The sequence below is a fragment of the Diprion similis genome, chromosome 6, assembly GCF_021155765.1.
Source record: "Diprion similis isolate iyDipSimi1 chromosome 6, iyDipSimi1.1, whole genome shotgun sequence".
NCBI lineage: Eukaryota > Metazoa > Arthropoda > Insecta > Hymenoptera > Diprionidae > Diprion > Diprion similis.
In genome coordinates, this window is record NC_060110.1 from 21838892 (window position 1) to 21866398 (window position 27507).

Consider the following 27507-nt stretch of genomic DNA (forward strand, 5'->3'; position numbering starts at 1 on the left):
TTATTTCTTGTTTTTGTGCCGGGAGACTGTCGTTGGAACAATTCTCTTCGGGGTGAAGTAGTATTTCGTGAAAGTGAGCACAGCCTGGGCGCTCTGTAACCATTGTGTATAATACCTTGCTTTCGGAGATGCTCATTACCCGGATGAAAAATACAACGCTCTTTGTTACAATTCCGAACTTGACAATCGCACCTTTCGCATGTAATTAACGTGGTTTAAAGTTGGATGAAAACGAACGATTTCGAAGCAGTCACTGAAGTTAACAATCGGGTTGATTTTCATTCAAACAGTCTCTCATTAACTTGGAAGAAAATTGAGAAATTTTAAAACTGACCTAAAAAGCTCTAAAAATACAGTTTTCTCGTGGATTCTTGACTGAATTGATAGTTTTTCTTCTTCTTAATGTAGCATCACTTGATTTTTCTAAATCTGTTTCGCCATATAATCTGCAATGTAGTTCAAACAGAGTATTGTAAGAAAAACAATTCTCAAATTCTACGAACATTATACGATGAGTAAGTGAAAGTTTGAAGGAATCGTAAAGCGTTAAAAATTCGTTAGGCTGCATAATATTAATAATAACTTTCGTAACAGCAGTTGGTAAACTGGATAATTATATTCAAGCTGAAGGCTCGTCCGAATCTCTAAATTATTCATTCATTCCAGGGCCTGTTTGCATATCCATAACGCATTTTGTTCAAGTCTCTTTCCACTCTCTCGCATTTTTTCATCAAGTTAACTGAATTTACACTTAAAAAAATTTCCGCCCGATATCGGCAGGCATTCGAGCCGCATGATTTCGATTTCAAAGCGAAGTGCCTAACACCTGACAACCATTTCACTGACCATTTCTCATACCGATGGTGATGCCTTGTCGACGAAAAAATCCTCGTCCTCTTACCTCGGGGATTTCAAAGTCCGCTTAGAATATAAAGAAGGGTAAGAAACTGGAACGCTCGGATGAAGAAGGGGATTCTCTTCGGATTCCGTGAGCCAACGATCCAGACAAAAATCTTCCCAGTGATTGGAGGAACTTCTTTCGACCCAAGCACCGACCCATTCCCCGTTTCTTCCAGGAAGACCAAGAGAATGAATCACCCTCAGAGCGATATGTACTAAATTCAGTATGCATCCTGCTATCATTAGTATTTGAATTTAATTGTCCATCACTCCGTCATTAGTGTATAAAATGTCTTTCAACGTAAATGAAACGATAGATCGAACGAGATACGAGCCTGGGAAATGTAATGGATACGGCACCTGAAATTACTGGGCACACGGACATAAGAAAACCCGTTTTCCCACCAATCGTTCGCTTGGGGTGTTGTCACGAGATTATGAGCTGTAATCCTATCATCAACGTCCTCCATAAAATATCCAGCAACTGTAACGCGCATTGAAACCTCGATCCATTTTAATACTCATATTAATTCATGCTTTATCTGGGGTCATTTCGTGTTAAATGCGATGTGGATATCTCGATACTTTCCCTCTGTATTCCGGTGCTATTTATGCAATTTTCCCAACTTTCGACACTAATTTCCGGGGAAATCAACCTCTGGGACTCGTTAAATGATTCAAATACCAACTGCTTCGTTTGGAGGCAATAGATCCTGGGCATGGCTTGAAATAATTACACGCTTTAGGCTAGTGATTCGAGTATCGCACCATGCGCTATTATTATCTTCATTATTCCAGTGAGGCTTTAATTATTGATGCAAACCGTACCTGCGGGGCTTTGTTACAAGGGATTGTGCGAGTTTGCAGGTGTCGCAAACGGTTCCCTGCAGCCAGATGGTGGCTGAATTTCGTAACGACGAATTGGGCGGGGTGGATACGAAGACCTTTGCAGCTAGTTGTGCTTGTCGCCTGAAGTAGAGATTCGCGTTGTTGGACGCGAGAAGAAGTAATTAAAGCTCGAAGCAATACGAAATGTAGTGGATATTCGGACATCGTGGAATGCGGGCTTACTAATGAATTGAAAACAAAAAAGGACAAAAAAAGGACCAAACGAAGATTCGGAAAGTGATATATTTGTTGAAAAATGTTTTTAAACATTTAACATTGAATTGAATCTATACATATTCTGTTATATTAACAATGTAAGAGAGATTACGTTATTAAACTATTTTTTTTTTACTAAAGAACCCATTCAGTTCGTCTGATTTTAATAAAGAAAAGCTAATTATTATCTTATTAAAAAATAAGCACCCTGTAAACCGTATGAAATAGATTTTATCATGAGCTTGTCGGTTGGTAAAAAAAAAATTGATACATTATACATTCCGTATAATTTGCAAATAATAATTACCTTGTGAATTGGCAATAAATAAACTGTTGTCACTTAAAATCTAGCTTCTGCGAGCCCTGAAGAATTTATTCAGGAAGAAAATGAGTTATAGTTGATCAGAATCAGACAAGCAAAAATGATAGAATATCGTTACTTCTCAGAAGTTGTTAACATAACGAGTCAAAAAAATATTGCAATAATTGGTAGCGACTTCCAAATATTTTCCTAATTCCTTCAGGTTTTACGTACTTTTTTCTTCAATTTTGTCACAAACTTTTCGAGTGGCAGCTTAAAAAAAAAAAAGGTAAAAACAAAATAAATAAACCACCCTACTTTGAATCCTGTAAATCCTGCGGGTGAACGACAAGGGGAACGTATGAGCTTGGCGTCTCTTTGAATGGAGCATGTCTGCCTTTGATCTCTCCTTGGAGAACCGGTGTCGCCAGCAAGACGGAGGAAAATATTCATTACAAGAGTCGTGAGAGCGTGAAGCTCGGATAAAAAAAAAAAGAAAAAAAAAAAAAGAGAATGAAATAGAAATACATAAAAATCGTGCCGGATAATCAATCAAATGTTTGATGTGTTTATTCTGATGCAATGACAAACACAATGTGACCTAGTATCACCGATCACGTCGCGTCGATCGTCGCACCGCGTTAAAGGAACGTGTATAGAAAAAAGTATCTACATGGAATTCAATCCACTTGGATTAAGAGCGTAGGCATAGATACAGGATGCACGAAGTGAGTCGACGAGACGCAGAAAGCAGGGAATAAGGCGAAATATTCGTCGAAGGGAATCGAGAATTCTTGAATTTACCGAGTCGATTCGCGTGCGATGCTGAAGAGAAAATGTGTCTTCGACAAATAGAAGTCAAACGTTGTTTAACGTGCTTCGAAACGGATCGTTGATAAAATATTTGAGTTCAACTGGCGTTTACGTACCCGTGGTATCCCTGAATGATCGCAATGCACACGTATATATATATATATATATATATATATATACATATATTTCATATATATATATATATATGTACGACACCCGTGTAATCTTGATGGAATTTTCTTCCTTGCCGGATAACAGCTCTCTCAGAAAATCCATTAGACATTATCGAGGATTACGTTTCAGACGCCGAGAAACGAGGGGTGATATTTGAGCCAGTCGCCTATTGCGTGAATTTGAGTTTTACTCTGTCCACTCGATGATAATTACATTAGGTAGCTCAAGTTCAAGCCGACCTCAAAATGCGGAGCGAAACGAACTTATTCCGTAACATCTAGCGGAGGGTGGGGCAAAATCGGCCCCTTAAGAAAATAATGTCTAAAATCAGAATAAAATGTTTAGTTTTCATACGAACAATTATGTTAAATTATTGTCTAGCTTTCTCGAGGTAAAGTAATCATACATTAAAGTTCTGAAAATTATTTGACTTTAACGAGTTGAGAGTAAAGCACAACTTCAAACGTTTTGTCTTATATGAGTTGTGCAATTACTCGAGTAAATGATTTCCGAATAATTCATATTCAATACAAAGTTCAGGTCGTTAACTTTATCCGTTGTTGTTTAAAAAATTTTAGGGGGCCCACTTTGCCCCCAGACTTTTTGAGATATGAAAAATTTTAAGGTGCCCCAGGGGCCCATTTCGCCTCACCCTCCCCTATTGTGTGCAACTTAATGCCGCATATTGTAATTAATATCATTATTTCCTTTTTTCGCCTCCATCCTCGGCAAACGCAATTTTCCATTACGCGTTTAATTTTTCAGGCTCGTTTGCGTAATTGGTGTAAATTTGTTTGATCGGAGTTTGTTGCGTACTGCAGCTGCTATAAATGTCTGTGACTATCGATAATTTGAAAATATATTGGCCGATGCCCATTCCCGACTGCTATTATCGTTATTGCAGCTACTTTTACCTTTGCTTTAACGTCGGAATTAAAAAACTATAGCAAAAAGTGTCCCAATTGAGGAAGAAATCCCCGTACGACGATTTCGCAAAGTTACTTACGTACCAGTCAGGCGCCTTTTAGTCATATCTGGTGCGTAAAATCGGGCGAGGTAGCAAGTCGCAACAGTTTCGAAGTTGAATCAAGAGTTTGTCAAGGTGAAAGTATACCCTGAGGTCCTTTTTCTCGTCCCGAGTATCTCGATTCAAATTTGATTAAATCTGAATCCTCCCCAGGAAAAGGGTTCCGTGAACAAAACTCACGATTGTCTGAGTAAGAATTTAGTGAAGTGAATACAGTAATTTAAGCTAGCAGATGAATATTTATTCTATCATCGAATTACCATATCAGTTGTAGGAAGAAATTTGAGATTTATTTTATAAGGAAAAGAAAACCGTAATTTTTGTACCGCGTGTGATACACAAAAAAAAAAAAAAAAAAAGAAACGCTTTTTCGTATCGATTTTTCTTTCCTTACGCGAATTGGGAAATCCTCATCCCATTTAATTTCTCCAGATCCCCGACCGTGTCTGTAAGACTTGAATGCAAAGAAGGTGAATTGAATCTATTCGTTTTCTTAACGAGAATGAAATATATAGGCACCTAGCCTGCACCCACCCTCTTTCCCGGGACTTACCCTCGGAAAGCGAGGGTGGCTTTATTCTTCTATATTTTAATTATAATTCTCTCCAGGTAACCGGTGATGCATTTACGTTTGCAAAAGGTCTCGAGATCCGTATGGTGTCAGTTAACAGTCTTTTCGTTTCGACTTTCCATCCGTTAGATCCCATCGAATATTTGTGACTGATTTGTGACTATGGCCATTGTGACTGATACGACTTGCCATTCGCCAGATCCCATTAAAGTGCAAGTACTTGCAGTTTTACACTCTACACATGGCCATTGCGAATTTAATGATACGGCGTTTTGAAATTTTTATCGCCGTAATAATTTTCAATTCTGACACCATAGTGAAGTGGGCTTCCTTCCTCTCACGCGTATCAGACGGATATTATATAATAACTTGGCAAGAGAAGAATACAACCGGGATGATAAGCGGACCGCTGACCTTTACCGGTAAATTATCTTCTCCCCCTCAGTCAGAATAAGGGAGGAAGGAAGAGGGCGGAAGAAAAGGGGTTGGTGGTTGTGTGCCGCGGGAATTTATCATGCCTCCGATTAATAACTTGGCGAGATGTATAACTTTGGAGATTGTTCGCATTTAATTAGTACCGTAAATCGACTCCACCGAGACTCTTGGTGTCCGTGTGCGTGTAAGTATATAATATAAGCTTTTATTTGAGAGTGGTATAATCATTACACGACAGCGGAAAGTGGCGCGTCTTCGAATTGCAACTTTTCGGCAGCATTTACAGAAAATAACGCGTTTTTATAACTGCGGAAGACGTAGTTAAAACTAGAAACAGGTATTCGAACTTCTCGCCAGTTTTTCGAACCGCGAATAGATTTAGAGATTTACCAAATTATCAGGGCGGGACCTATTCACCTACCATCAATTTACTCCCGGGACTATTGTTCCGGAGGAAAAGGTCTTCTCGACGAGACTAGAAGGGCGACGCACCGCATTAAAGCCGCGTATCACCCGAGGCCTGCATTTAATGAAGTCGCACCAGGATCTGAAGCTGCGCCCGAAGGAGACGTAGGGATCACCTGGGACCACTTCAGTCACCCCAACTTGTTGAATTAACTCATTCTTCTTCTCCGTAACGGAAAAAACAGGCGGAGAACCACGCAGTGTAATGCGGGATGAGTAACGGGATGGTTGATTAAAAATATCTAAAAATTTGCATGGAGGTAAACGTCGGGAAACAGGTAACAGAGTCCCGCTCTGTGAATGGAGAGAGAGGGCGAGAGAACTTTTCATACATTTTTTTCGTTCTCTTTTCCGTGTTTCGTATTGCGGGCAACAGTTGATAAAAGATCGGAGAAAACTTCCGTTCTAATGTTTATTAACTTCTAAAAGCTACTTACGTTTATCTCTTTCTACTCTTTCATTGAAATCTTGTTGTACAAATTCTACCGAAATACCCTCTTGTTCACAGTGATTTATACTGTTTCTTAATCCATGCCTCGACGAATATTAATTTAAGCGATTCCTTTCACGACATAGAAGACTAATTAGTTATTAGTATTAGTATTAGTTATGTTGTAGATGAGCTGTCGCGAATAAACATGGATTCTAAACTAATAAACTCTAAAAAAAAAGTTCTCTATTCGGCTGAAGTCTTGCGGAGATTAATATTTCGTTTATTCAACGTTTTCCTTCAATATTAAATAGCAAAGATAAACGACATTTGGATAGGTTTTGATAATAGTTTGTACTGATTTCTACTAAAAAACTTATCACACAATTTTTAGTAGAAATAATTTAGATCTATTTACAAATTAGTACCTACTACTACCGACAATTTTTTTAGTAGATATATGCGTACACATACCTAGAAGCTATGAAAACTTCGCATCTGTAGCAACTGTAACTTGGGCATACAAAATTGAGCCACATCATCAAGGGGTGAATTTTTCTCCCGGCTTTTGCGGCTATCAAGGGATGCTGCGACCGCGAGAGGTTATCAATATCGCTGGGCGATCCTGCCACTTGGGAACGCGATAATTTTCTTGCCGAAGGAACGGATTTCAATTCCACTATCTCATAACTCCGGGTCCCCAGTGCCCTTTGGCTCAATCGGGAATTTATTCTTGCACGATCAATTTTACTCATTTAAACTTGCGCCAAACGAACAGGCGAGAAAACTTTTATCTCAGAAGCACTAGAGTTGATTGCTTTGACCGTAGTTTTGGAATTATTTTCGAGTTGGGCTTTCAGTTTTTCGGTGCTAAATAACGAGCTCGCAATCACTTGCTGTCGAACAAGAGGGTAACGCGCAGCGGTCGGTGAACTAAAATTGTATCCGGTAATTAATGGGGGGGCTTTATTCATTCAACGAGCTTTTAAAAAACTGGTATCCATCTTTCCACAAGTTTTATGGCTAATCATTATTAAAAGCCGGATTTGAAATTTAACAAGCTTTTGCTCGGGCGCCGTTTTAATGCTTCTGTAAAATTGGGAAACTTTTTCTAAACTCTGAAAAGAAAAACTTTCGACAAGAACATGTATTATATACGTATATATTTATGCTGTATGTACATACATACAAAGATTTTCGCATTTTTCACTTCTTTTTTATCTGCCTTCACTGCTTGTTTTAAGTATTTACTGCCGCAAAGAATAGATTCGTGTTAGTCGGGTGAAAGAACGAGATTGATTATAAATTAATAACGCTGATTATAAATTAATTTAAATTTCGAATTGACTAAACCGATTTATGCATACCCACCAATCTCGAACGCCTTACATTCGATACATCAACCCCTGCGAATACACGCTGCACGGTACAGTCGAGCTTGCGCAGAATTCGTGAAGATCGAACAAACTCGGACCAAGTTTAAAGAATTTGGCGAGGACTCAGAATCCCTTTACTATTCGAAACGCGTTTTGAAAGTTGGTGAAGACTGGAAGGTGGATGAAAAAGTATCTGACTAAAATCCTTTTGATGTATTCTATCTCGTTTTACACTTTGCCAATTTCCAGGTTCCAGTACCTGCAACATCCTTTCTCCCAACGAGATTAATTGGGGGTGGAAAATTTTCGCAGCAAAATTTGAAAAATACAGGTATCACCGATCCATTAGATGCCGGTTTACCGTTTCCGTATCCGCTCTTTTCGATTCCTAGCTGCGTGGCGTAAAAGCCACGAATATATCTTCTGGCTCTTTGCTCAATCCACAAGTCAACTTTACACGACGCAGCGGTTTAACCAATCCTCTGATAGAATCTGCATCTGGCAGAAACGCCCGCTTTGCTACTTTCAGTAATTTAAGCTCGTCCACAAAACGTTGAGGTTCTCAAACGCGGACCAATAGGATTCTAAGCTCTATAAACTTTCAAGGATCCTCTCAAAACCTGGCAGCCACAAATGCGGGCGCATAATCACTGCCGGAAATTCAATTCCTCTACATCTGTTGTGTGGTTAAGCATCCACTTGTCGCCGTATTTTTTCTCTCAAAGATGTTGACGATAGTTACACTTAAAGAGGATGAAATTTACTTCGTCAATCTATCCAAACTCAAACTCAGACAAATAGGTCAGAAATACTTTGATCGACGGCGCCGAGTATAATACAAGTCCATGGCAATCACTTCAGTGCTCAATTGGTACGTTCAAATTGATTAAACTCTGGTGTTGCTGTTCCGATTATGATGTCTCTCGGCTTGTTTTATCGTTTTGTTTTGTTGAATAGTTATTAGCACTAGATAAACACAAAGTTTTGTAAGTACGATGCACCGGAATCTTGCCAACAATCAAATTATTTATAACTATTGAACCCGAAACACTAGAATCGGATCAAAATCACCAGTGTTCAATCACCTTACACGTTCTAACTTCAAAACGCGTTCTGAACTCGTTGATATCATAGTTTACGAGTATATCATCGGCGCAAATAACATTTTTGACAATTTTGCTAACCGTACCCCCCCCCCCCCCTCTGCCCCTCCCAACTTTCGATTCAAAGAATGGATCGCATTCATCTTCAATCAAGTTCATCACAGCGTCTATAGACCGCAAGAGGGAAGCTGACTTACCTTGGTGTCATTATGTACGAGGTGGATCCTGAACCTGGGACTCTTGTCCATCTGGTTGATCCTCTCGACGGCGAGCCTGGCAGCTTGAAGTTCGCTGAGTCCTTCGGGTCTGGGTTCGTTGCCTTGGGTCAGTTCGAAGAGTCCGAGGATAGTCACGTTTATCTTGTCACCTTCACTATCACCAAATCGCGTCCTGCCGCCGTTCGCGAAACCGACGGACCGATTCCTGACCGATTCCAGTCCGCCGTTCAGGTCCCTCAGTATTCCAAAGTCGTCGATGCGGACGGCCGGGGTTTTTGGCAAGGTCAGGTTCTCCAAGTTGGCCTCGAAGCTTCCTCTCACGCCGCCGGTTCGACTCCCCGCCCCGGAACCAGGCAGCGTTTCGTTCTTTCCATCGAACAGTGAAGCATTCGACATCGTCCCCAGGGCTCGGAGGCCTGGTGAAGTTCCGGGAAGAGCTGCCGAAGAGTTTTGATGAGTCGCTTCCGGTCCGACAGCGGTTGCGTTTGGATCAAGTCCATCTTCCCGCCGCTCGACCTTTGGATTATGCAGGCTCACATCTCGGCTCGGACTTTTTGGAAGATCCGGTTCCGACGTTGATCCAGACGCGCTGCTCTCCTCCGCTTCCGGTTTAGCCAGTCCAAAATGGCGCCTGTCAAACTTCTCCGGGGGTGGCGGAGGCTTGTAGGTCGGTCTGACCGGAAACTTTTGAGAACCGACAAACCCCAGGAAAGGAGCTTCACCACCAACTTTCGCCTCGAGATTAGTCCGTTCTGTTGTTCTTGGGTCCGTCGCGTCGTCGTCGTCTTCGGCGACGTAATCGTGGCCTGACTTCGTCACTCCGAGTTCGTTTTCATCACGATTTGATATTTTCTCATTGCTGTTCAAGATTTTAGGAAAACTCTGTCCTTTCACGTCAGAAATCGCGATGCTGAATTCCCCGGAATTGTCACTTGCGTTTGATAAGAACGTTCGCTTATCAACGTTTCCGATCTCTCCGTGGTTCGTAGTGTTTATCAACTTTTGGTGAGACTCCCTGCTGCTGTCACCTGCGGCGAGTATTTTCGTCTCACCGACGTCAAAAATCTCGGTATCATTGCTCTTCTCGATACCATCGACACCGTCGCTTCGAGCGATTTCCTCCGTCGAGATGACATCTTTCAAAGAGAGCGTAAGAAGGAGAGCAGATAGAAGGTGGAGGGTCGTCGAGGGGGATAACGGAAAGATGTTGGACCGGCGAGAGCGCGCAGCTCGCGACATACTCAGTCACCCCGATATCAACTCCTCCAGACTTTTGGTCCACTGCAGCCTCGCCTCGACCTCATCTGAAACAGGGGCGAAATACTCGGTTAACAACTTCGAAGTACCATCGCTCGAAGGTCTTTTTTTTCTTTGAACACTTTCAAGTATAAATTCTTCTCCGAAATTGTTTTTTTTTTTAATTTTGAACCCTCTTTATTCTCCATTCGTTATTCCTTCGAAGAAACACTTCTTTGGCAGGTTTCGTATATATTGGAAAAATATTCTCTGAAATAATATTGAAGAAGAAAATTTCTCCACGAATATATGTGCGCGGCTGTGTTTTTGCCGATTTATTTATATCGTTCGCGGGGAAATTCGAAAAGAAAACTCCTATATGAGTCGTCGTAAGTTATAAATGAATGAAAGTGAAAAAATATTTCGGCAAGTTTTGACACTTGAAATACATAACATTTTTTCAGCCTACAACCACTAATATAAATTTTTTCGATATTCATTTTTATTTCTTTTTCTCAGTCATGTTTCATTTTTATTTCGAAGGAGTTACAAATCTATCTTCGAGTTCTTTAAATATTTATGTACCTACCTCCTTTCGAAAAACATACTGTACGGGTTCGAGTTCAGTATACATATAAAAGATACGCGGGGAAAAGATGCTTCCGACAGATTCAAGTTTCGTGTACACATGTGTACACGCTTGAGAGGGTATGGCATAAAGCATGCATTTTATGAATTTATGATTTTGATACGCCGTTATACTAACAGTCGGTCTCTAAGCTATCAGTGGTACAAAATTTAAGGTCAGAAATAGGAAATGCGAGTTAATTTTTGTCTAAACTGAACTGTTTAAAAGTTGTTAAACACCTCAAAATGCGAACTCGACAACTTGAATAATTTTAAAATACTAGCTATGGTTAAAAGTTTGATCAATTCCGCGAGACAAAACGATCTCTCTTAGCGAACAATTACATACAAAATTATGCAGGATCGAATCAGTCGGCGATTTGATTACTGAAGTGAAATTGCTGTTTCGTCGTCTTACTTTTACGCTATAATTACGTTTGCGAAAGGTGAAATGTACACAAGTCCTGCGAGTCTCGAATTTCCTCGATGATGGTTCAAAAGATTAGCCACTTGCTGTGACAAATTGCGTTAGCAAAAAAATACCCTTGAGACAGCCCGATTCTTAAAATATATCGGGGCGAAGGAGGGGGGGGGTAGGGGGGAGAAGGCGTACGCCCTAGGCTATGACTGACGACGCACCCCTGCAGCTCCCTGTTTCACCCCTAATCACATTTCAAGAGGCCTGTAAACCGCCGTAATGAGACCGAATGATGGAAAGTTTCTACCCTACGTATACAGCAGTTGTTAGTGTTGCGCCCTACTCCTTAGGGCGGGTTTACAGTTCGCTTTACTGCACTTGAATGGAAAACAAGTGCAGCTGATTGCGACGTCGCTGTTAAATCAGATCAAAAATAATTGTAACCATACCAAGAACTCCAACGGAGTCTGGGATCCGGTCGCGGATCTTAGTCTCTCTATTTAATGGAATAAATTATACGCTCAAGCAACGTCTGCTGGAAAGAGAAAGGAGGCTCGTTCATCTTACAGAATTGTAGGTCGAGGACCAAATCCGCCATTGTTTCGTACTTAGGAAACAATTCAGGAAAGCTTCGTCCACAGTCGGTGAAGCTCCATCTGAAATAGACCTCGAACAGCTATTGGATCTTAGAACTGCAACGTGAGTTTATTGGCACGGAATGTTTTTATTGGGGTATTGACAACTTCTCGCGAAAAGCGTCGTCTGACCTGCTTTAAAAACCTCGTCCTTTCTTTCTATCAATCTTTATTCTTCCTTCGAACAAATGTGAGAAAAGTGGAGAAATTTTTACGAGACTTTGCGTTGACCGTCTTACCCTCGAACAACTTGACATGCCCGAACATATGCTGGACCTTGATAATAGAAGGAGACGAGGGTTGAGTTCCATCGTTACGAATATCTAAATGGCGTGACTAAGGCGTTCAATTTGCAACGCTTTGACGTGTAATAAGATTTTCCACTCCATTAGTCAGGCAGTGCCAAATACATTCACCGGAATTGGTGGTGTGAAAGTGTCGGGGTGAAAATCTTGCAGCGCCTAAACTAGAGTGTATGCGAGATTTTTAGGACAAGATGGCGGCGTTCCGACAAGGGGTTATCCTCCGATTCTTAACTGCCAGGGGCGGGGGGGTCATTTCGAAACAACGGTTGAATACACAATAATGACAATAAATCATTTTATTCTAAATTGAACAAATAACCTTATACATCTTTTCTATATTCGCGCATTAAATACCTTATTCCAAAATTGACTTATACTAATTTCTTTTACATATTGCTGAATCGACTGTACTAGACGAAATAATTCAGCAGAATGACGAACTAAATTTTGGTAGATCACTCTTCATCAAGAAACGATGTGAAATGTAAAATTTTCCATTTTTGGCGGATTGGCGGTAATCAATGTCTGCTAGAGGTTGGTGTTCTAGCTTTGTTAGTTTTTTACACCGCTCGTAAGCAAGGTTCGCTGTGGTAGGATCACCGGCATAATCCCTTGCCCAATGCAATCACTCCCATTGCTGTATTAGGTGATCGGTTGACATCAGTCAAGTTGGTGCCTACGATTTAGCTATGGCTGTAGCACCACCCAGTTAGAACCACCCGGAACAGTCAGAATTGGAATAGGATATACCGCGGGGTGAACCTGATTCCTGTTGTCTCCCACGCACAACCGTTTTACCACCAGACCCCGATATTAACCTGATCAACTCGATCGTGATTTCCCTATGATACCCCGTTACAATTAATGTTTCCATGTTGTTCGTGACGGGCCGGGGGGGGGGGGGGGGGGGGGGGAAGAACTTCAGACACGTTTTTCGACGGAGTTGCAAGATCTCCGTGCATGGCTCGCGATGCTGAGAGTTCGAGTGCTGAAGATCTAAATGAAACAATAAAAGAAAAAGCAAACGAAAAGGAAGAAGCTACGAAGAAAAGATAGGCGAATCGAAGACAAACGGAAAAAGCGATGGAGATAGAAGTAGGCATTGATAACGCAAAAATAGAGAAATAAATGAAGAGAATGGGTCAAGATGAAAATGTAATTAAAAAAAAGAAATAGAGCAATAATTAGATAGAAATTGTGAATCACTTATAAAAACCATACAAAATTGAATAATATCAAAATATAATGATCAAAATGTTGATTTACTAAATACAAGTGAATATACTTAGCGACATTCTATGAAATATAATATACCCCCCCCCCCCCCCCCCCCCCCCTGGCAGGTAGGAATCGGGAGACGATTCCCTGTCGGAACGCCGCCATCTTATCTCAGAACTCTCGTATATACCTTACTGACTAAGTTAATGGTATTAAAGGCATACCCAGGTGGTCTGCAGGAACCACGGGAGGGTAAAAAAAACAAGTCATTGTTTTAACTGCCGCGAAAAACGCGGTCTATTTTTATTTCCGGTTTTTGTTCCTCGTTCGGGGATTAATCACTTCAGTGATTGATTGTGCGGCGGATCAATCACCCGCCGAGTTTTTATTACCGCTTATTGTGAGTGCTGATCATTCGAATCATCGGGTTCTTTCTTGAAACATTGATAATGCTTTTATAATTCTGGTTTAATAATTCACTCTACGTTTCATATTAGAACACCGTGTAATTAGGCTCGCCAAATTTAGAGACAGCTGGCGCGTTAATTACAGCCGATAATCGTGTATCACCCTTTTAGAAGTTTTCCCAGGTCGGGACAGGGTCGAAACTCGCTGAGCAGACCGTTGCTAATTAGCTTTGTTCCGAATTTTGCAATCATGACAGATTCGCGGAAACGGACGATATGCGGCCCACGTGCTCGATAAATAAATAAAAAATAAATGAATAAATTTACCGCTGGGCAAATCCGCACCGTTGCAAAATTTCCGCAAACACTGTCAGCGCCATAATCCAGCCTGCAGCCGTTACTCTGATTAGCCCTAATCGAATCGATTCTATCGTAAGCGCAGGTTGTTTGCCGATCGGTGGATGAAGTTTGGGTAACATTAGTCCGTCGGAATTCATCCGACGGACAAGACCAGCAGCGGAGGTTATCGACGTATCAACGAGGTAACAGTCCGGGCATAAACCTGGTTATCAATCCTGTTTCAGCATGGCTGTTGATCTCAGCCGTCGAAACGATCACTGCCATGAACTGCCAAACACTTGCTGTAGCGTGTATTGTCAGCACGGACCAATCTCCGGTTAATTATCAGCTTGATTGGAAATTGCAAACTTGGCAGAGCCAGGAGCTGTGAATCCGGTCGAACCGCAGCGGTGTGGTGTCCGTATATTCGCAAAGTGATTCGCTCTTCATCGTCGCAGGGGAGTCATTGTGCCTGGGAGAAGTGAGATAAGCGCAAAACACGCGTGCTTCGGACTCTCGGCTTCAGCTTCGGATGTTTTGCGTTCTCGGGACAAAATAGACCCGCGTTTCCCGTTCCGCTGATCTTTTTAACTCTTTTCTTTTAATCATTTATACGTTTCGGGCTAAGCTGCTATACCCTTTAGGATTTACGGTGACGGGCATGCCTTGAACCAGCTTTAGGCTCACATTGTTTATTTACGAGACAAATATCTCGCGGATCGCGGACTGCTTTTTCTGAACAAGAAGTTGTACACCTGGCTTCTTAATGCTCTCTCTTTCTCTCTCTCTTTGTACATATATAATATATATATATATACAGTAGGGTGGTAATGATTTGGGGTTGGAAAATTTTTCATTCGGACGCCCCCCGATCTGTTCCAAATAATGGAAAAAAAAATATGTATTAAGTTTTAAGCCTCTACGTCCACTGGAACACGTGTCTCAAAGCTCCGAAAGTTTTAAATGTAAAGTATATGTAGTTTTTACAACCAGCTATAAAATTTGACAGAGTTGTTGCTTATCATGACGGAAACAAACTCTGAAAATTTAATAATTTTATCATCATTTTTCCCTTACATATAAGCCTAATAAATGTGATGCTGTTAAGCTTATATATGAAAAAAAATATAGTATGAGATTATGATAAACTTTTGAAAATTTTAGAGTATGTTCCCATTGTTATGAGCAAAAACTCTGCCAAGTTTCCAATCGGTCCCTCCAATCGGTCCCTTAATTTATACCAAAGTCATATAAACTGAAATAACTGAGTATAAAAAATATACTTCTACCTATTTTATTGTCAATGTAATATTTTGTTCAATTATTAATTATTAAAAGTATTATCTAATCTAATCTCTTTCTCTCTTTCTGAGAGCTTTGGAATATCTCACTCGTGATGCCGTGCCGTTGAGTAAATACGCTGTTTCTGCCGAATACCTTCAGAGTTCGAAGGATCCAAGCCAGGTCCAATAATTTTTCTTATCTTAAAATTAAATGGACTGTCGATCAATGCGTTCAAAACCAACGCGTCGCTTGCGACTCATTACGACCTAATTCGATCGATGGCTCGGTGATCTCTCTTGTCAATACCGTTCGAAATCTAGGTCTTATGGTGTCGAATGATCTCACGTGGAATGGGCATGTTTTGCACACTGGTTCGAACGCCCATGGGAATGTCCATATTATATCACCTGCTGTTTAGAGGTAGGAGTCTTTCCAGTCAACTGCAACGCGTGCTGGTTAATGCGCTTGGCTTACTTCTCTTTGATCTTGGTGCTTAGTTTGTAATTTGATGTCACAGTACCTATGGCAATCAAGTTGCAAACTGAAATGGTGGACGCTTCATGAGCGCCGTGACTACTTCTGGGGCCTTTAGTTCAGACCAATAAAATTCTCTCTTCGGGTCATCTCCTAAATTTTTGCACGTTGCAAATTGTCTGTTTTGTCGTTGTTTTGTCAAAAGTTTTGCAATTACTCTTACTTTGATTATCTTATTACTTTATCGTTGCTTTTACACCTATTTTTCATCCTATTTCTATTGTGTTTCTCACTTTAATTTTTATGCTAGATTTTTATGTTTCTTTATACACTGTTCTAGCTGCATCTGGCTGATATCAGCTTTGGCTTCATAAATTTTCCTAGTCAGGCAGTCAGTCTGGAATGTTTTAAAGCGATTCGCCCCGGTTCTGAAAATCGATACACATATCGAAAATTCTTCTTCTATCGGAACCAATATAAAATCTACTTTCCAAACCATAATATCCAGCGACGTCTGCGCCGTTAAACGTTATATACGCGATGCATCTGACTGACAAGCACATAAAGTTTCACGATTCCGTATTAAATTTTTTTAATCCAATTTCGTTTTGACTGTCCATACACGAGATGGGTGATCATTGCGACTGTGAAAGTAGTAGTGATTTTCTTTTATATCGTTGGCAGTTGATGGGGAAATCTTCATCGTAGTCGGTTCCAATCTTCGTTGAATATTTCTCTGTCACGCTGGTACCAGTGAGATACTTGTATATCGATTCCAGCAGACCTTTGCTCATCTGGATTCCTCGAGTCACTGGAGTATTAACTCGTAGTCGTTTCGAAAGAATTACTTTATCTAAGGTGATAAATCAATTCGACTGCATAGTCCAGGTAACGCTTATCCAACTTATTGTGATACGAACTGTTGCCGGAACGTGGTCCGGAATAATGAGTGTGTGTACGTGCAACAGCTGCTGCAAGTGTCAAACGATCGCGTTACACTTACGTGAACATTTTACAGAGTGGCTCGTTTGAATTAATGAAAAATTCGATCACGCAGATCGCAAAAATGTTCTTCCCCTGTTTTTACGTACGAATCAATTCTATTCGCCTCGAATTCCGCAAACTGGCAGTGAAGGAATGCTAGAATCTTTATTCTGTATTCTTCCATATTTAACTCCGTGAAAACATTACCGAGAATTTAAAGAATTTGAATGGAAATTTATCGACATAACGTGAAAGATAAGCTTGTGCTCTTTGTAATTTTTAAACATCGCTGTGATCAATAGAAATTCATCTAAACGAATGATTAGATATAAATTACGGAACCAGATGTCCATTAGAAAATGGTGGATCCTATGAATAAGAATTTTCTTGATTTTTGCACTTGCAAATTGCATATTAAACGAGGTAAAAGGATCGGTGTATTTCAGTGTCACACTCAGCGTTGAAACCGTTTTGGTCTTGATGGTTATTGGCTTTGCCTCCGGAGTCTGTCAGGTTACACGCACCTCGTGTGCAGGTAAGAAAAGCTCTCGGTGTGTAAATTCAGCTAAACTAATATCAACAGAAATGAGGCGAACGGAAGCTTCGGCGTTTACTTTGTTAATTACAGTAAATAATGAATAATCTACTCTGTGGCACCTTGGCGTAATCGAGAAATGTAAATTGGAATAGTTCACGCGAGGAGTTGAAAAAATTTCGGTAAAAGTGAAAATAAACAAGGCGGGGTAGAACGAGGAAAGTTTAATTAATCGGTGTCAATTGAGAAATTGCTATAACGCGACGGAGGGAATCTCCATAGCAAAAAGTGCTTCAAACTTTTTCTGCAAAACAATTTTCAGGCATTTCTATACGATTTATAAAGCATCGCATTTATGACAAGATCAGGCATTTTCAGTCTTGAATTGAAAGTGGTTTATATATATCTTCTGTCTATATATATATAAATATATATATATATATATATATATACTTTCTCGCACTGACGATGAGAAAGAAAATTAGCTCAGCCTCTTGCAAAGGCTCTTGAAATTATTTCTCGAACGAGTTGCCGGTACTTGATGTTCGACATCGGAAGTTAAACTTTGCCAACTTTCCAAGCAGGTATAACTGCTTCTTTTTCCACATAAGAGGCGGAGCGCAGTCGCAAGGGGTAATGAATTTCTAAATTGTTCACCACTGCTTACATTATTCTTCTCCAACCCTTGCCTAGAATAATTATTACATTCTTTGCCCAAGGATTACTTATGCGAAATTGAAACCCACGAAACACCGGGGTGGATTCTCTATTATTCAGCCGAGCTATTCGTTCATAGATTCGTTCATTTTATCACCCAGAAATTCAATCAACGATTTTCCACCCTCATGTTAATGAGCCTATTGATCAGAACGACGAGTAGAGAGACCCCGCGCGGAAAAATCGAACATATCGGCAAGCGTTGAATTTTTTTTCACTTATCGGGTAACCGAGTGCTCGAGTTTCAATGCATCCCAGAGCTGGAGACAAATTGGGGTATCCGAAATGTCACGTGAAAACGCGGGGGAAAAATGAAACGGTGAAAAAATTCGCCCGTCGATATTCCCGGCACGCACATACACCTAGTGTGTTTCCAACACGTCCATGGATATACACGCACGTCACGTAAGGCACGCCAAGACACAAACTCATGCATACATGGTCTCCTAGTTATTTCTAGTGCCTCCCGAGCTGAATATGTAAGGGAAATTTGCTTCGCCACTTGACCTATCGGCAGATCTAGGAGTCCACCCACTATCTGCAAACTCGGAGCTTCAATGAACCTCCAGCCATTCCTTGATCCTATTCTGGCCGGATTCGTGCCGCACCTAGATCCAATAATCCTGTACCACTGAGAGGGGATTCTGGATTGCGTTCTCTGAGGTATTTCACTCCGTTACAGTTACTCCGAAAATTGAAACACAATGCAAAGATACCCTTGCAAGAAAATGGGGTAGAAACGACTATTCACATGCCGTATCCATGGTAGTCACTAGAAGAAAAAATCCAGCAAGTACTTCTTTGATTCTACCAAATGTAGATCCAATTTTATTCGACTCGGTAGAACTTCATTTGCGCAAAGACGTGTCTCATTACTTTGTTAAAACGGTGAGTAACTTTTGAATATTGATCAGAGTTCTATACAGATTTCATAAAATTATTACATAATAACGTATATCATCATTAATCTAGTTCCCTTCCATAACGTAATTTCACAAAACCAGTGTCACTCTCTTTAGTTTGAAGACATTATTCGGCCACTACTTCATAGAGGTAATAAAAAATTTCTTTGAGTGAAATATACCTGTCAACAAGTCAAATAAAACCAAATCGATTAAATTTTAGAATCAAAGAATCACGTTCACAGGTGGTTCAAAAAATATTTTTACTCGTGTTGTCCTTTCAATATGTTCGCCAGATTTTTTCAACTGAACAAGGTCTTCACATCACTTTGTATGTAATTGCATCATAGCGAAATTATTGTAACCAAAATTTAGTATGAATGATTATACACGTCTGTATAAAAAAAAAAAAAATTATTCATGCCCGTGTCAATATTTCTGAGAATTTCAACTTTGGAGGAAAAGTGTACTTTTTGTGAATGTGGCTTATATCTTTCGTCCTTGAGTATAATAAAAATATCAATAATAGACAGTAGAAAATATTCCGAAAGATGGAACGAATTGCAATTCATGAGCACAGTTATCTGGGATTTAGCGGAAATTCCGGTAGATACGAATACCGCACATACATGGACCAACTATCCCCAAGGCATGCATTAACTGCAAGAAGGGCAGCAGGTGCGGGGTAGTTCGATAACGTAATATTCCGCCCGAGAGAACGTGTTCAGATGATGGAAACAGTTAGGTTCTACAAACTATGGGATTTCAAGGAACCGACAATATATTCACAACTGCATGCTGTCCTGCACCTGATTGCAGGATGTTCGAATTGTCCGGAGATAAGTCGAGCGAAATTCCGCAGCGATTTCGATCCTTCCGTATCACCGACTCATCGTCGTAAAACTTAATTTCCTCAAAAAGCTCGAGGGGTGACTATAGATCGGTAGAAATCACCGCGAAACGTTCAACGTTGGGGTGTAACCTTTTTTTTCATAAACAAAACACGAGCACACATATAAAAAACACAAGCACGGTTTACGGGTCAGTTTTTTTTATTAATAGCGGTGATTTCGGAAATCGTAATGTGATGGATCTAATTTCATGGTCCTCACGTGATAGCCGCCCAGGGTTCCTGGGTCACGGGACATTCTAAATAACGGTCATTTTATACGCTGACATAAAAATATAGCGCCATAACAAATGCGAATTACCGCATCCCTTACCTCCAGAAGCACTTCACACGCCTCACTGGGCAAGGGTTTTCAGCACTTTTTGACCTCCTCCTCATCCTCGCACTGTCCTTTCAGCGCACCGGATCGGCCGGATTAATCGGTGGGAACATTTTTCCTCGACGTAGGCAAACTCCCGAAAGTTCAATGGGTCTTCACATGCGTCACGGGTGTCTCTACATCGCTGGATGATCGTGAAGCTCGAGTAAAATCTAAATTTTCCAAAAATACCCGGAGACCGATTATTTACTGCGCGTTTATGCGTGACGAAGATATTTTCGAAGCAAAATTTGTATCGACCTTTGAGTGCATTGTGTATTATACTTCACTTATTTTTATCGTAAAATTTTTATTTCCCCATAAAGTTCTTAGATAAAAAAAAAAAAAACAAACAAATTGTACAACTTACTCCGTGCCAGAATCGCGCCAATTAACAGTTGTTTTACTCACTCTTAAAGACCTCAGCTTTTCTCGTCTAAGCATCGATAAATTCACCGTATATAGTGCAACTTTAGCCAAATTGAGATCGGTTCGCGACTTGATCTAATCCCGAGATTCATCTCCACGTAATCGATTGTGCAGACAAGTATCTCAGCCGTTTCCCAGTGAATTTTTCATCAATATCCGAATCGTTCACCATGATCATTCTACTCGTAACCTACTTCGAAAGCTTCCTCTGGCCGTTAGATAGCGACGATGGGGATTATCGGTATCTGTGATTGTCGAATGGCCTTGTCATCGGATCGAGCGAGGGTCAACCGGGAGACCAGCGCATCGCGTGGAGGCAGTGCGCGCACTGGTTGCCTCTTTGACGTGGGGTTGATTTTCCCCGCAACTCGAGGTGCTACCTGTGGTGGTTCGTACTGCGCATGCGCGTCGAGGGATGAGGCAGATCTCATCTTCTCTGTGCAGCTTCTCTTCAGGCCACAAAGCTGTTTGGCGAGTATAGTTAGGCAATGTGGTCACTACCAGAACAGAAAAGAGCGGCAAACGACACGACGTTTTGGCAAGTAAGTATTCGCCAAACCTCGAAGCAGTGACTCACACACCTTGGGTTGAGAACCGCAAGGTTCGAATTTGGTTGAACGGAAGTTGCAGCGAAGATGGGCACGTACTCCAAACTTCGTGTATCTCGAGTATCCCAGTTTCACTTACAATGAAATTATCCACTCTGGCTTGTGAGCATCACGCGCTATACACCTGCCGTTATTAAAGCCTAGACAACACGTCAGACGTGTAAGGTATTGATCGAAAATCTTTGCTTACGTCGGCGATATTGAGACGACCTGCAATGTTGACTGCGAATTGTTGTATTATAGAAACGCTGATGTCCGTATTGCCGTGTCAATTGAACCGGACTTGATTTTCGTCACCGCGCGGATTGATGCAAGTGTGGATTGAATAATTCAAAACCCTCGTAAAGTTCTACTTGCGTAATACCTACCTGCGGGAAGATATAATCATCCCCGTCTATAACCATAAAGAAATTCTCATCCATCTATATTTACAGGAACGTATATAATAATCATCCCTCTTTCCTGGAAGTTGGTACAGGCATCGAGCTACGGTTAAACCGTGGTTTATTGCCTTTCCTGATCTCATCTGACTCAGCTCTTACCTACCTCGTTGTCTCCAGAGTAAATATCTCAACTATAGGACGCGAGCAAAGTTTTCCAACAAGCTTAAACCAGAAACTAATATCCCGGCGTCACCCGGCCGTGAATAATGAAACGCTTACAAAATGATTCGGGACAACAATTAGCTACTCGTAAAGAACCAGGTCAAGTCAAAATCTGGTACTTAGACTATTTCACATAGATCATAGAAGTGGTAAATGTGAGTTTCAAACCTACGTACGCATGGTTCAAGTAATGTGCGAATGCTGAGATTATCCTCAATGTAGTAACTGAATCCAATCAGCCACAACACCACATGTGGCTTGATATATTTTCATAGGTATTTGATTAACGATGGTGTTAGCGCACCCGCGTAAGGAACTACGAACGGTATGAGCAGCGATAAAATCTTGACATAATTTGGGAAAGAAAAGGAAATTTTTTTCTCTCTTTTCCAGTGAACAAACCCTAGATTTGTCACGTTTCTCACAAAAGAGTGACGGCCAGGGCAGGAGAGCTCTTCTGGGTTTCGGCCTCGCTTTAAGCACTTTTACCTCCTCAAGTATTTCCTCCTGACCCAACTTTTCACCTACGAAGTTGAGGCTTGATTCGACGTTACGTACTTTGTGTTTCACGCCACACATCGCCGGGAAACACCAACGTCGTAACGTGGCTGGAAAAAGAAATTGAAAATGAGAACAATTTCGGTAAAAAGTGAAATATGTTTTATACAATGAATAAATAGAGTCATGCAACAATTCATTGGATTTTACACACCAAATAATGTAAATCTCTTCGATAATTTGAGGAGTAAATAGACTGATGAAGTAATGACTTCTCTATACTTTCATCGTAGCGTCTTTTCCGCGAAATTCTTGTCGCCGGTGAAAGTCTTGGGGGTATTTTTCCAATCTCGTCAAAATTTGATCCGGTTATACGAGCGGCCACTCCGAGAAAATGCGATTACGAAACCCTTCGACTGCGGGTTGAGCAATAGCAAAACGCCTAACGATATCTGGAGACGATTGAAGCCATGGCGGCTGTATACCGAGCAACAGGAAAGAAGAGTGGTTCCGTAACTTGGGAGGCTGCTGTCCGGATGTCCACCAAAAAAAAAAAAAAAAGAACAAAAATATAACCCGCAGCTATATTCCGCAGGCAATTCCCATCCCAAAACGATTTATCCTCGGTTTGACAGACTGCCACTGATGCTAGCTGGATGACTCAAACTTTACATGGATACCGGAAAAGGTTTCGCTTATGTACCTACCAGAAGTATGCATAATGCATTTTAGGGATCCGAAGTTGGAAAGCTCGCACATTCGAGCTTCTCTTGAACACGTATAAATTTGGACGCATTTCGCGTTGAATAATCATGGTTCCAGACGTGCCTAATAATGGTATTAAATTAATAACGTTGGACGGATCGTTGGTGAGATTTTTCGTCATTTCACGTCTTTTCAAAGTCGAATCTCTCTCTCGTTACCCTCCACCTTGATCAGCCACATTGCGAAATGATTTTGACGAGATGATCGAAGTCCGGAGAGCAGATAATCCGACACCGTTGCTTCGTAAGAACCCGAGGGACGGACGGCTTTGAGTCACAGTAGCCTCTTGATGAAAGCCCGCTCTCTAAACTGCGAGGGGAGTAATCCTGCGAATAGCACAATGTAACGAGATTCCTGGCCTACTTTCTCGATGCAGAATTACAATATTGGATCACTTTGAGCCTTGCCTACCTTAGTCGGTCGAATAGCGTGTACCTGAAATGAGCAGCGGTAGCAACACAGCGATATCGAATCAAGCCATGCTTCGCTGGATCTAGAGATCGATAAATTGCAGGGCATATTTCACGAGGAATCCCTCGTGCCTAACGGCAGTACTTCAAGTCTGATTCATTCGTTCAAGCAGACACTTGCCTTATACCATGTGCGAGAATGAGCCACTTTCTATGCCTGATCCCGATGCATGGTGGGTATTGTGTGCCCATTGTTTTAATTAATCTTCGTTAGCCGACGGTTGAGCGCAGCGTTCCGGTGGCGTAGTTTCATCATCGTGAAATTTGAATGGAGAGGATATCTGCCAGACCATCGTCGGCTTGATATACATGTATGAGCGTACTTCTGGCATTGCTCATTTTAGTTTACGACGTTACAGTGACCTCGGAGATTTCGAACTTGTTCGTTTCTCTGTTGGCACACCGAAAACGATCCGGAAACAGGTATTTTCGCTGAAGTTCTGGGATCCAGCGATCATATGAGGTTTTATACGGTAGGTACGCAGGGTGCACAGTCGTAAATCAAATTTACTTTTCACCGAATAATATACATGTAACTTTTGAATCTCGACAAGAAAACGACCTTTGAATTCAAGTCTAATATTCAAGGTAGCTCAAAGTCTCAGTTCATTGTTGGAGGCACTTTTTTGTCTTGCTCTTCGTCTACAGATATTCGATTATTCACTCCGCGATCTTGACGTGAATCTTCACGCATACATCAACGTTTCATCGCCAATACCAAGTGACCGTTATCTAATCAATGCTGTATTCTATCGAATAGAAACTGGAATGCAAAATAGAAGCCGATGCTAAGAAGAAGTCGAAATGGTTGACGTTTCTAAATGAGCTCCTTGTTCGATACCTTTTTCTCGCACAACTATAATACATTTTAGCAATTGAACGATCACCTTTGGAAGCACGTTCTTTCAGACAGCTGAGAAAAATGGATGGAAAACAACCGATCGGATGGAAATCACGAGCTTTCCCATTGCAGATCTTTTTGTGTAGACTAGAAAAACGAGACACTCGAATCGCTCTGCGCAAGAATGCTGTTATGAATGCAAGATTCATTCAGCATTAGGGATAAAATATCTATATAACCTTACTCACAAGTTGTCTTTTCGCCAGACGAATTAATTCTGGTACAGTAGCCAGACACAAAAGCTGGTAATTTATTCCGATCATTACTGCAGTGTAAAGGAGTAATGAGATCTTCGCTATTAACAACAAGCGTGACATTACCACTAATGAAATTCCACCCCAATATCAGGAAACAAAGAATCATGAGGCTTGTGATAGGATTGGTTTCAGTGGATCGCTAATATCTCTTATCACTCCGCCCATCCTGAGAACCCTTTCACCTACAACCACGACCACATGTAAGACCTTATAACGTGGACGAAGAGAAAAACTGAGCTCAATAGAAGGCACCTGTGCTCGTTGACACGTATTTTATTTGTCGTTAGTAGCAAGTAGAGTTTCTCGGATAAGCAACAGCTGCAGTCGACTGTAAATATCGAGTCAGGTGTGGTAGAGTCCCAACGCCAGTGCTGCAGTGTGGAGTAACCGGAAAAATTCTTGAATTATAGAGAACCTTCCGTTAACGAAGAGGCGTGGTTTTACCGAAGACTTCACCTCATCGGCTGGCACAATGATCGAGCGAAGAAATCGTGACCTGAGTGAAATCAAAGCTGTGCTCAGAAGCCTCTACATCCCTCAAAAGCGTGATATATGCCACGTGCACCAATAAGAAGTTGAAATCGAATTTGGAATGCTATTACAACCTTCTCATCAAAGAAGACTTCAGTCAAAAGAAAAGGATGCGTCATCGCCAACGGGATCGTGTTCAAGAAATTTTCAAGAAGAGCGGTTTTCCTTGGAAAGCGATTTGCTCCAAAGGATTTCAGAGATTCTAAAAGGTTCAAAGCCGTTTTCAGCCCGGCCTTTTAATGGCCCTCGTTATTCTTCGGTTCGAGGATAACCAGCTTGTCTCGTGACCGTCTGACCGACGACCATTGCACCGATGGCCAAGCACTCCTAGACAAGGGTGATCCGTCAGAACGACCTCCCTGTCAGGCACGCGGTCTTACGCCGTCTTCAAATCAATCCCAGCTGGCTCCTAGACAGTGCGTTGATACCACCTGTGTCTACACCCCGATGTGTCGGGTCTCCAGATACGTCTGACTCAAGGTTTCACAGGAGCAAACAAGCAACCATCCACCTTTATCGTTTCGAGTGTTCCTTCTTGATCAGTCGGTCCCGACCCCGAGATTCACGCAAACCCGAGTTCTGGTCTAACGGCCTGAGTTAGAGGGTGGATGGATATATTACGTGAGGATGAGGTCATTATACTTATCACGGTCGTTCAACCAACCCACAACCTGCCGGAGCCTCGGAGCTCGCTCATCAGGATCACCCTGCGGCGTGCGAGCTTCATCCTTCACTTGTCCTCTGCATCCTGACCTCCTAGTTTCTGAAATTTTTCAGGATTCCGGGTAGAATGTAAGGAGCAATCTGCGGATCGGCTGTCCCAACGCAATCAAGGACTCTGGATGGTCGTGTACAGAGTATCGTTTCCGCTGTGCTCCTGACCCAGTCTTCGCGCCATTGAAGGTTCGGATCTGCACCGGCTGGCTAGACACTCGACCCTCGCTGACGACGCGCTACGTGCCAGCATAATGGCCCTTGTTCTGAGCAGCTCAGGGCGCCCGGCTTCCCCCAGGACCTGTTCGCCGTCCTTTTCTCTCTCGCAGCCTTCTCACCTAACCTTCGACATTTGCCGCCTCGCTCGATCAGACGCCGACCACGGGGTGTTTCTATTCAACGACTGAGAGTGTCTGAAGGCATCTTCTCCCTCGAATCTGCTGAGCGAGTTGCGCAGGGCGCGACCTTTCACCCTGCAGTGTTTAACTGGCCTTTCGTGATCAAACCAGATGCTCTGGTTCATTTTTACGAGTTTAAAGCTTCGCGTTACCTTCCCTGGAATTCGATTTCCGAGAGTCCGACGGTGCGTAACTCGTCAAAGAACTCGATCGAGGAAACTCATCCCCTAGACCAGACACGCATAATTTCCGTAGGACGCCAGGTCACCAGTTATAACTCGAAATCTGTTGCATCTATACACGACGTTAGTTGAACCTAAATCTACCATAAATTCTGGTTTACTACAGCTAGTCATCGCAACAAGGTCAATCTGGGTCATGATCTAGAGCTGAACTACCCGTAGGTTCAACTTCCCTTATGTGCATACTATACCAGTACATTTTAATGGACTAAAGCTTTGATGGAAACACCTCCCTCACCCAGTGCTTCGATTTTTTCTTCTAGCAATGGCGAGGCACTCAGGTGTTCGAAATATCAGCACTAAGCCGAAAAACAATCAGTCGTTTGGAAAGAAACGAGAAAAGTGATCGGCGAGCGAGAAAAATGGTGTAATTAAATCTGTTCAGCTGTCGGTGGACCTGAAAAGTTTAAATATTCCACGAAGGCAGTCTACGTCAGATAATTGGCGAACCTGAGAGACGAATAGCTGGCGAGTTCGGTCTACGTGGGTGAATATTAATCATCGAATACATTAACTATCAGCATATTTCGATCTTTGCTCGCCACTTTTTCTCTGTTGCTGGATTTTCCTGCGAAGGCTGTGATATTTTGTACGAATAAACGGCCTTCGCAATTTACGTATTCATGTATTAGTGAAATTGATGCAAAGGATCCGATCTGCTTCTGTGCATATTTTACTTCTTCTTTTATCATTTTTCTGCGAGTATCAGTCGCACGTGAATTTTGAAATCCTTCCGAATTGCTTCGAAGATTTTCCGGATTTAACCAAGCAGTTCTTTCACCCTGGGGCCGAGGAAGTTTACAGACGAATGAAACCCGGACGA

General features: G+C 41.6%; 1 protein-coding gene across 4 annotated transcripts in view; it reads right to left on the reverse strand.

The window, feature by feature from the left end:
• LOC124406781 (gamma-aminobutyric acid type B receptor subunit 2) overlaps positions 1-20519 on the reverse strand; it is a 98753-nt gene extending 78234 nt beyond the window's left edge. For all 4 annotated transcript variants that reach the window (XM_046882371.1, XM_046882370.1, XM_046882372.1 and 1 more), the window contains exons 1-2: positions 20222-20519; positions 8897-10221 (exon numbers count right to left, since the gene is read on the reverse strand). In XM_046882371.1, coding sequence (XP_046738327.1) covers positions 8897-10156 — 1260 coding nt within the window. In that variant the 5' untranslated portion in view covers positions 10157-10221; positions 20222-20519. The remainder of the gene's footprint in view (positions 1-8896; positions 10222-20221) is intronic.
• Positions 20520-27507: the final 6988 nt, after the last annotated feature.